Source organism: Dermochelys coriacea, chromosome 2 (genome assembly GCF_009764565.3).
Source record: "Dermochelys coriacea isolate rDerCor1 chromosome 2, rDerCor1.pri.v4, whole genome shotgun sequence".
NCBI lineage: Eukaryota > Metazoa > Chordata > Testudines > Dermochelyidae > Dermochelys > Dermochelys coriacea.
In genome coordinates, this window is record NC_050069.1 from 57,818,129 (window position 1) to 57,828,765 (window position 10,637).

Below are 10,637 nucleotides of genomic sequence, written 5' to 3' on the forward strand. Positions count from 1 at the left end.
AATCAAGCTGTTTTCTTTGCAGTGCTATGAATTCCAAAGAAAATAGGGTCCAAAAGACTCTGCAGTACTCCATGGGAGATTTCTTTTGCAACAGAGCTTTCATTAGCATGGAGTGGGACCCCATTTAACTACATTCTGCAGTCAGTTCTGTTGTCAAATATACATGCTGCATTATCTCAGTGGACCAGATTCTCTGCTGAGCTGTTTTTATTGAGCACAGCAGAGGGGCTATTAAGGCATTGCTATGGGCTCACAGTTTCTCCACCCCAGCCTTGTTACAGGTTAGAGTAACTTGGGAGTTGCTCCAGCTAACTTGCACAATCCCCAAGGGACCATCCAGCAGCTAGGGATAGCCAGAGTGCATTGTGGTCCAGATACTCCTTCAGTGCCTTCCAGAGAGAGCTGCAGGGAAGGAGTTGTAGTGCCAGCAACAGTAGCTATCTGCTTCCTGGGAATTCCTTCATGCTGGGAATATTCCTACCTGGGGAATTATGGACAGTCTCTACTTCCTTTATGCCAGGGGTGGTCAAACTTTTTTGGCCCGAGGGCCACATCTGGGTATGGAAATTGTATGGTAGACCATGAATGCTCACGAAATTGGGGTGCAGGAGGGGGTGAGGGCTCTGGCTAGGGATGTGGTCTCTGGGCTCGGGGCAGAAATGAGGAGTTCAGGGTGTGAGAGGAGTCTCTGGGCTGGAGCAAGGTGGTGGGGGTGAGGGCTCTGACTGGAAGTGCGGGCTCTGGGGTGGGGCTGGGGGTGAGGGGTTCGGAGTGTGGGAGGGGGCTCTGGGCTGGGGCAGGGGATTGGAACACGGGGGGGTACGAAGGATCTGGCTGGGAGTACAGGCTCTGGGGTGGGGTTGGGGATGAGAGGTTTGGGGTGCAAGAGGGTGCTCTGGGCTGGGATTGAGGGGTTCTGAGGGCAGGAGGGGAATCAGAGCTAGGGCAGTAGGCTGGAGCCCAGGAGGGGCTCAGGGGTTACCTCAAGCAGTGGCGCTTATGTCAAGCAGCTCCCAGAAGCAGTGGCATGTCCCCACTCCAGGTCCTACGTGAAGGTGCAGCGAGGCAGTTCTATGTGCTGCCCCATCCCTGCAGCTCCCACCCCTGCTTTATATAGCATCTGAACAAGACAAGCCAAAAAAATCTGGCCCTTTCACTTTTTAAGACACAGACCCTTTTTTGGGGGGCTTCAAAATTCTTCCTCGTGTATTTGATTAGTCAATGTTGCTTTTTTTAAGGAATGGTTCCTTTAAAATACTGTATTAGGGAGCTTGCAGCATAAAATTAAGATCAAATCCATTTTCCTTCTCTTCATTACTGTAACGGCAGAAATCAAACAGACAAAATAAGCATCTATTTTAATTTTAATTCTGAGGAGACGCTTCAGATTGTTTGAAATTAAAAAAGCTTCAGGTTTCTATACATTCTGAAATATGATAAAGAAATTCTAAATTATCTGACACTTACGAACGCGTTATAGAATTGTGTGTTGTTTTAGAAATGATGCACTGGACAAATACAAAAAAAAAAGACAGTCATCTTCACTCTATCGTCTAATTCTATTTGCTTTCACTGGATTATTTTTGTTCCTTCAAGTCAAAATAAAAAGGTTTGTCATAGCCCATGAGATGGTTATAGTCCTGTGGATATGTGAAAAGCATTGGATTAACAAGCATTGATTTAGTTTTGGCATAAAATGTTGTAAACATCTTGCTGATGTCTGGAACCTTGACATCCCTCTGATGGAACACAGTTCTTTTTTCTGCCAAAATAGCATTATATGTAATGGCGGTGTATGTGTCCGTCTCAGCCTTGTGATACAGTCGAACCACATAGCCCTTTGTAAGTAGATGCAGGGTAACTGGTGTTATAAATGTAAAGAATCCTACAATGCCATAAAAGGCAGTTTGTAAAATCACACTTTCAACTCCAATGCCAGTTTTGAAGATAATGTAGGGCATCATGCAAAAACTAAATATGCTCGTAGAGTAAGAGAAAAACTTCACACCTGTATAAGAGATGAAAATCATAGGTTAATGTTTATGATCAAAGTTATCCCTACAGTCCTTTATACACATTGTTCTTATGTACCCACTGCTTTACTTCAATTGCTAAATTAAATGATGATTCAGTTAATCTCTTCTTATGGTGGAACTTCTGAAGTCATCATGTGGAAATCAAAGCCCTCAGCCCTTCTCCTTTTCTATGGTTAATAAACTAAAAGTTAGGTCTTATGAAACACCTTTAATATTCTAGTTATCAAAACGTTTCACAAAGTAAGAAGTAAAATCTTGGTAGCGTAATGACTGCTTATGCAAAAGTATAGCTATTATGAATTCAGTTATAACTATCAAATATTGTATATTGCTAGAGAAGAGTAATATTTCCATTAAGTTTAGCTGGGAGGGAATAAATGTATTTTGTTCACAGAGGACTGAACTAAGGGCTTGTCTTCACTACTGTGCTACTTAGGGTTGTCAGCTTTCTACTTGCACAAAACCAAACACCTGTGTCACACTCCCAGCCCCACCTCTTCTCCGAGGCCCCACGCACCGCTCACTCCACCACCATCCCCGGTCGCTCGTTCTCCCCACCCTCAATCATTCATTTTCACCCGGCTGGCTCAGGGGACCGGGGTGCGGGAGGGGGTGAGGGCTCCAGGATAAGACCAGAAATGAGGAGTTCATAGTGCTGGAGGGGGCTCCAGGCTGAGGCAGTGGGTTGGGCTCTAGCTAGGGGGTACGGGCTCTGGGGGGGCCAGGGATGAGGGATTTGGGGTGCAGGAGGGGGCTCCAGGATGTGGGGGGTTGAGCCGAGGGGTTTGGAGTATGGAAAAGAGCTCGGGCTGAGGCAGGGGGTTGGGAGGTATGGGTCTGGAATGGGGGTGGGTTCCGGGATGGGGCCAGAAATTAGAGATTCAGGGTGCGGGAGGGGGCTCTGGGCTGGGGGCTCTGATGTGGGGCTGTGGATGAGGGGCTCGGGGTGCAGGAGCGGGCTCTGGGCTGGGGGTTAGGGTACAGAGGATGGGACAGGGATGCAGAAAGAGCACAATAGCTCAAGGCAGCCCTGCTCCCTCCTCCCCTGCTGTGAACAATGAGTCTGTCTGCTCTCTGCTCCTGTTCCTCCCATCTTCTCCATCCCTGCAACACCAGCCTTGAGAAGGAGAACAGGGGACCCCACTGCAGCCTCACCCTCAGACCTGGAAGATGGGTGTGAAGAACCCAAGGACCTGCAGGAGATCAGAGTTGAAGTAGGGGTGTGTGCAGAACTGAGGTGGGTACTGGGCAGACTTGGGAGAAGAATTGATGAGGGCGGCTGATGGATAGGCAGATATGGGGGTCAGAGCTACTTCAGTGGGGTCAAAAAAAATCAATCTCAATAAATTTGGCAGCACTAACTGTCAAAAAACCACACACTGGGGACAAGCAGGGGAGTTAGAAAATCTGAAGATATTGTGTAATTCTTTTCCAAAAAGACCTCGTGATTTTGGGGCCAATCTCATGGTTTTTTAGAGTGTGGCTCACTTTTGAACATATCTTGTGATTTTTTAGAATCTGACTCATTTTATTTGAACCTTTAGGGTTGGTTATACGGCTATACAGGGGACCACAAGGTGGTCCTTAGTGCATATCTGAAGAAACAGGAGGGCTCCATTCCCAACAGCAAATTATGTTTTAAAGACATGCTTAAGTATAGATAAATCAAACAATACATTTCAATCACATACCCAACACTGTCTTTGCCAGATTCCCAGTGTAAACTAGTCTTCCATCTTCTGGTTGTCCATTAAAGGAGGAGGTGCTGAAGCAGCGAACAGATGCCACACGAGAAAATATGATCTACAGGATGAAAGCAGCACATGGCAAATAAAGCATTAGCATCGTCTACATACATTTCAGATTTCTCCTGATGTAGATGTTGAATTTATAACAGGATAGAGACTAAAAATTAATTACATTACAACTACACTCAAGAATTTAATAGATATCAGTAAATGTAATTATTTTGTAAATGTTAGGAAACAGAGGATTTAATGATTCAGGGCATTAGAAATGAGATATGCAGCCATAAAACCCTTCATCCCTAGACACTTCAGTGGTGCGCTGTATACAGGCAGAAGGCCACACAGTCCAAGCTCATTGCAAGTCTCTGGTCACCCATCTATCAATCCTCAGCATTGCCAGCTCTTCAAATACTGTGAGAGTTGTGATAAAATGTCATGGTTTACTTGACTCCCCAGCTCCTAGAGTCCTGCCATTACACAAGAACCTCATATTTCATTTAAAAGAAAATTTCTAGCTCACATGGTTGCAAAGAAAAAGAATGTGAACTCAGAAAGTAAAAAAAAAAAGGGGGGGGACGACCCCAGAATCTCTTTTTTAAAAACTCGTTATGGTTTAGGGAGCCTGATTCCTGAGTTCCAAACACTTGTGGTTGGCTATACTGCTGTCTATCTCCCTAGGTGCTTGTATTGGCAAGCACCTAGGTAGACAGACAGCAGTAACTGGACACACCTTATTCTCTGCTCTGACCCTTTACTCTTATCCACCAGCAAACACTTTGTTAAACGCACCGTTAACAATGAAGATTTAAAATGGATTCAAATTGGGGAGATTCTGCATTTACTTTTGCTGCTCAGGAACTAGGAAATTAATCCCGTACACTGGGGGCGGGGATGTCGCTGGGTCGGCCTCCTCAACCCAGACCCCCGCCTCTCTCTCTGCTATTTGATTGGAGGTTTCCACCCCTGCCCGCAGCCCCGCTACAAGGACAGCGTCCCGCGCTCCTGCACCTGTTCTACTCTCCCGTCAGCCCTGGGAAGGGCTCCAACGGCTCCCGGACCTCGGGCCAGCGGCAGCGTCGGCACCCCGCAACTAGACGCGCTTGGAGAGTCGTTCAGGGCCGCCCAGCGGGGGCCGCAGGCCGCTGCTGCGCGGCTCCCCGGCGGAGCAGGGAGCGCGGCCGCTGCGCACCGCCCCGCGCTCCGCAGCCAGAACGCCAGCGCCCGGGCTCGGGCTCGGGAGCCGCCCGCCGCCAGGAGCGGCATCGCCCACCCCCGCTCGCGGCCCTGCTCAGCGGATCCCCCCGCAGCGGGGCGGGGCAGGGCAGGAAGGGGAGGAGCCGAGGCGCTTCTCTCGCTGCCGGGGATTGGGCCAGCGGCCTCTCCCGCTCCAATGGTGACTCTCCTCGGGAGCCGAGCGCTTCCAGGCTGAGACACCCCGGCCTCCTGCAGCCCTGGAGCGTTGGTTCCCCTTGTAACGGGGCAGCCGCGCCTCGCAGGCATCCGAATCCCATTCAAGCCAGTGGCAAACCCAGTCCCGTTGGCTTCTGCGCTCAGTGGGACAGGCTCAGCCCCAGTGTCTGCAGGGTTACTGGGGAAGAGCTTGGCTAAACCTACCAAGTGCTGTGTGACTTCAACTCCCGCTAGCTTCCGTGGCGCGCAGGAGCGGGCTCACGGTTCTCACACTTGTGTCAAGCCAGTGAGCTGGGGCATCTTTGCAACAACTGTTTGCCAACAGTGTGAAAGCCGGGTGCTATGAACGTTAAGAGGAGAACTTTAATCATGTGCTAGCTACATTTCAATTCCAGCCACATCGGGGAGACCCATTGACAACCAGGGCTGGATTAAGGTTATGAGGGGCCTAAGGCTAATGGGAGGGAAGGGCCTACCTATGAATTACACATTGCAAAAAAAATTATGATATCAAACATTTCTCTACATCCATATTTACGTATTATTTATTTATGTAAAATTAAGTTTATTCTACTCTCACTACACTCAATTCTTCAAACAGATACTTCTGAGTAAGAGGTAGCACGAGGGATGCTACACTGTCCTTCTCTTAGGCCTCCTTCCTCCTAAGTAGTGGAGGGCTCATCTGTATGAGGATGAACACTGCAACATTCCCCATCCTGCTCACCTCTTCCAATCTTGTGCTTCTACCCTCCGCTCTCCACATGGCACAGTGCAAAGCCAAGCCCTGCAGGTGTTTCCCCCAAGCTATGGACTCTACGCTGCATACCCTGTCTCACTCTGACTGCAGTCTGGGATGCAGCCAGCTTTTGTTATGTAAAAGAAAGCCAGTCAGGTGTAAAATCCACTGGAGTAGAGGAAGTAGTAGTGGGAAAATTACATTGGGTAGCATTAAGAAAAGGAGGTCTTGTGGCACTTTAGAGACTAACAAATTTATTTGAGCATAAGCTTTCGTGAGCTACAGCTTGTTAGTCTCTAAGGTGCCACAAGTCCTCCTTTTCTTTTTGCGGATACAGACTAACATGGCTGCTACTCTGAAACCTGTTATTGGGTAGCACTGTATTTTAGGCTCTCTTGCTCTGAAAGCTGCCTCCCAGTGTTGCACTAGCTGAGGGCAATAAATTACTGTTTTCATATTGAACCCAAATATTATTTGTGGGATGATACCCAGTTTGTGTAGTTAATCTCCAGTGCTTCACCACATCAGGCCATTCTGTCACCAAGCTCTTCCACAATTAGAATCATAGAATAGAATCATAGGACTGGAAGGAACCGAGAGAGATCATCTAGTCCAGTCCCCAGCATTCATGGCAGGACTAAGTATTATCTATTCTAGAATGTGTGATCAGCAACTCTGACATGAGGGTTTTAAAAAAAATTTCCATCGAATGCATCCAATGAAGTGAGCTGTAGGTTACGAAAGCTTATGCTCAAATAAATTTTTTGAAGAGCTAACATAGTACAGAAGTGCTAAATATTATGACTGGGCAACCATCTGATGAAGTGAGCTGTAGCTCACGAAAGCTTATGCTCAAATAAATTTGTTAGTCTCTAAGGTGCCACAAGTTTCAGAGTAGCAGCCGTGTTAGTCTGTATTCACAAAAAGAAAAGGAGTACTTGTGGCACCTTAGAGACTAACAAATTTATTAGAGCATAAGCTTTCGTGAGCTACAGCTCACTTCATCGGATGCATGAAGGTGCCACAAGTATTCCTTTTCTTTTTTGTGAATACAGACTAACACGGCTGCTACCCTGAAACGAGGTTTTTTAAGCATGAGTTCTGTATGCACCAGCTCCTACAGTTTGCATTTGTTTGTTTTAAGCTTCCTGTAAGAAAATGATAACAGCTAGAAGTGACACAGATCATTAGATGGTTGCCAAGTCATAATATTTAGCACTTCTGTACTATGTTAGCTCTTCAAAATCACTGTACAAACATTAAACAAACTTAATCTAAAGTCTTTCAGCTTTTGAAAGACTAGGAGTTGACAAAACAGAGCTATTCCCTGTTGTGTTCTCTGCCCCCCTGAACAAAAAGACTTCACTGAAAATCAGCATCTTAAAAGAACCATTAAGGATCTTTCAAAAGAACCGTCCAACCAAGGCTGCTGTAGTAACACCCTTGTTACATCAGGTCTGATGTTTGTTTAAGGCTAGTGTAGAATGAAGGGACTCCTGTTTCATTTGCATGTGTAAATCAAGCAGACCTTTCTTATTTTTTTTCTTAAAGTGCTCAGAGTTTAGGGGAGGAAAGTAATGAAATGCTTATATGAGGTGTGAAAAAGCAGAAGGGACCAAAATCTATTATTGTGCAAAAATCTGTTCTCCCTGAAGTCAATAAGACTACACAGGTGTAACTGTCAGCAGGAAATGGCCTGTGTTCTCATTCCCTTCTCAATCACACACATTCCATGTTTACCCAACATTTTCCACTTGGGAAAGAAGTTAGTTTGAGTTGGGACAGAAAAATGAGGACTAACTTCAGGTTTATTTAGCTTTAAGTTTTTGGGATGAAACTCAAAAGAAATTAAATGTGAGGTACTTTTACGATGGATTGAGCTGCTAGACAACCAGCAAATGGACAGAACTTGCCTTTAGCCTATTCAGCCAGTCTTTCTATCATGAGCCTGCTAAAATCCTTGAGGGAGAGGGGAGGGAGAAATCTACAACATTGTGTGTTGAGCTTCCTCCAGTGCTTTTGCAATCCCTTAGAAGTACAAAGATGCATTGGCCTGTGGAACCAGGCTGAGCATAAGGAAAGAACTTGGTTGCCCATGCATCCCAGAACAGAAAAATACATCAAAGAAAAAAAATGGATTTCTTAGATTTTTAGTACAGTTCAATACAGTATTGAACATGGAGCATCATAAATCGATGGAAGGTACTGTAAATGTTACAATACTAGTATCCAGAATGGGATGTTTTGTTTTGTTCTTCCTACAAATGTGTGGAAATTCATTCCTTATACAAGGGAGGGGCAATAGTTCTGGCTGGAGCTGGATAGAGTGTGTGCAGGTTCTGTGCAAGCTTCCCACCCTACCGCACTGGTACTGCCTCTTCCCCCCCACCACCCCCTTGCTCTGCCCCCCCACAGGCACTCACCAGTTGTCCAGAAATGGGACCCGGCACACATAGAAGATGATGGTAACAGGCACTAGGACCCAGGAGGCAGTGTCATGGAGTTGCCTGCCAGCCTCAGCCCGGGAGAGGGACAGAGGTAGCTTCTTCCCTCCCTGACAGCTAAGCAGAGCTCCAGAGAAATTGAGGGTGGAGGAAGCTGGGGGACAATGCCTGCTTAAACTACACCCACAGCTAGCACAGGTTTCTATGGTAACTGGATTTTTAGTGTCCAGTCACCAGTGTTAACTGGATACCTGGCAGTGTGTTCCTGCAGCGCGGGGAGACGCACACTAGAGGGAGCGGAAGCAGCAGGCTTCTGGCTGAGGTCCTTCCAAGCCACATGGGGCTGCTTTGCCTTTCCTGCTAGCAGGAGCGCTCCAGCAGGCTATATGTGCAAGCTCGCTCGCTCCCTCCCCTCACCCAGCCCTGGCTGTGCCCTCTGCCTGACTAGTAGGGCCTAAAAATAGGAGGCCCTAAGGCAGGGGTGGGCAAACTTTTTGGCCCAAGGGCCACATCTAGATATGGAAATTGTATGGCAGCCCATGAATGCTCACGAAATTGGGGTTGGGGTGCAGGAGAGGGTGAGGGCTCTGGCTGGGGGTGCGGGCTCTGGGGTGGGTCCAGAAATGAGGAATTCAGGGTGCGGGAAGGGGCTCCAGGCTGGGGCAGGGGGTGGGGTGTGTGTGGGGGGGTGAGGTCTCTGGCTGAAGGTGCGGGCTCTAGGGTGGGGCTGGGGATGATGGATTTGGGGTGTAGGAGGGTGCTCCAAGCTGGGACCGAGGGGTTTGGAGGGTGGGAGGGGGATCAGGACTGAGGTGGGGGTTGGGGGAGTGAGGGCTCTGGCAGGTTACGCAGGCTCTGGAGTGGGGCTGGGGATGAGGGGTTTGGGGTTCAGGAGGGTGCTCCGGGCTGGAACCGAGGGGTTCGGAGGGCGGGAGGGGGATCAGGGTTGGGGCATGGGAGGGGCTCAGGGGTGCAGGCTCTGGGTGGCACTTACTTCGAGCAGCTCCCGGAAGCAGCAGCATGACCCATCTCTGGCTCCTACACAGAGGTGTGACCAGGTGGCTCTGCACGCTGCCCTGTCCACAGGCACCACCCCTGCAGCTCCCCCTGGCCACAGCTCCTAAATGTAGGAGCCAGACAGGGGACATGCCGCTGCTTCTAGGAGCCGCACAAAGCCACAGCAGGTAGGGAGTCTGCCTTAGCCCCGCTGCATACCACTGACTGGACTTTTGACGGCCCAGTCAGCAATGCTGACTGAAGCTGCCATAGTCCCTTTTTGACTGGGCATTCTGGTCAAAAGCTGGACACCTGGCAATCCTAGCTGCCCTCACACATGGAAGGAGCATCCTATACACAGCTGCAAACCTACCTCATTATTCTCCTGCAAATCCCTCTTTAAAACTCTCCTTTGCTATGATGCCTACAAAAAACTTGACAATGATTAAGCTGTTCGTATGCTGACATCACTGCCTATCATGCTAATAATTGTTTCCTTGTACTCTCCTGCCTGTCTGCATCCACCTGTTGTCTCATCTTATACTTAGATTGTAAAATTCTTGAGGCAATGATCACCTTTTTTTTCTGTGTTTGTATCTGGTCTAGCACAATGGAGTCCTGGTCCATAACTAGGTGCTCCTTGCATTTCACCTTGATTTTAGGGGCACCACAGATCATTTGTCGTGATCCCCATATTCTATGGGCCCAATGTATCATTGCCTTCCTATCAAGCTTGGGTAAGGAGCATTATTTTCTTGTTCAAGAACTTGAGCCTTTGATCTGTGGAGATTGATCTGAATCTCAGCTATTATTTTTTTGAAAAGTAATTTTCTAGCCCTGTATCATTGCAGGAAAACAATTGAAAATGTAAGCCCTAAAGGTTGGTAAACCCGATGGCGAATAAAAAGAACCGAAACGTAGGGTGACCAGATGTCCTGATTTCATAGGGACAGTCCCAATTTTTGGGTCTTTTTCTTATATAGGCTCCTATTACCTCCCACCCCCGTCCTGATTTTTCACACTTGCTGTCTGGTCACCCTACCGAAATGTAAATCCTTGGGAATATTTTTAAGCCAGTGATTATTTTTTGGGCGGAATGCTGGACTCATGAAGTTTGGCTAGCTGGCAATCCAGCCATCCACCAACTGGGGACACAACACGGCCCTTGATTACCTACCCTTATTTCCACCGTGGTGGAGCAGCTCCTGCTACCTGTCTCCAAGCCCATAGAGCGCGGCGTGCGAACTACATCTCCCAGCATGCA

General features: G+C 47.9%; 1 protein-coding gene across 1 annotated transcript; it reads right to left on the reverse strand.

Moving 5' to 3' along the window:
* Positions 1-1,346: 1,346 nt before the first annotated feature.
* TMEM70 (transmembrane protein 70) lies at positions 1,347-5,118 on the reverse strand. The gene is made up of 3 exons (XM_038389148.2): positions 4,793-5,118; positions 3,728-3,839; positions 1,347-2,008 (listed from the first exon to the last, which is right to left on the reverse strand). The coding sequence occupies exons 1-3, from the start codon at positions 5,045-5,047 to the stop codon at positions 1,578-1,580; spliced, it is 798 nt and encodes a 265-aa protein (XP_038245076.1). The 5' UTR covers positions 5,048-5,118; the 3' UTR covers positions 1,347-1,577.
* Positions 5,119-10,637: the final 5,519 nt, after the last annotated feature.

Excerpts from the sequence above, each read along its gene's own strand:
- TMEM70 (XM_038389148.2), bottom strand. The coding sequence starts at position 5,047 with ATGCCGCTCCTGGCGGCGGGCGGCTCCCGAGCCCGAGCCCGGGCGCTG. Across the intron at positions 3,840-4,792 it reads CTGACGGGAGAGTAGAACAG|ATCATATTTTCTCGTGTGGC; the intron begins GTGCAGGAGCGC and ends TTCATCCTGTAG. Across the intron at positions 2,009-3,727 it reads TCTGGCAAAGACAGTGTTGG|GTGTGAAGTTTTTCTCTTAC; the intron begins GTATGTGATTGA and ends TCTCTTATACAG.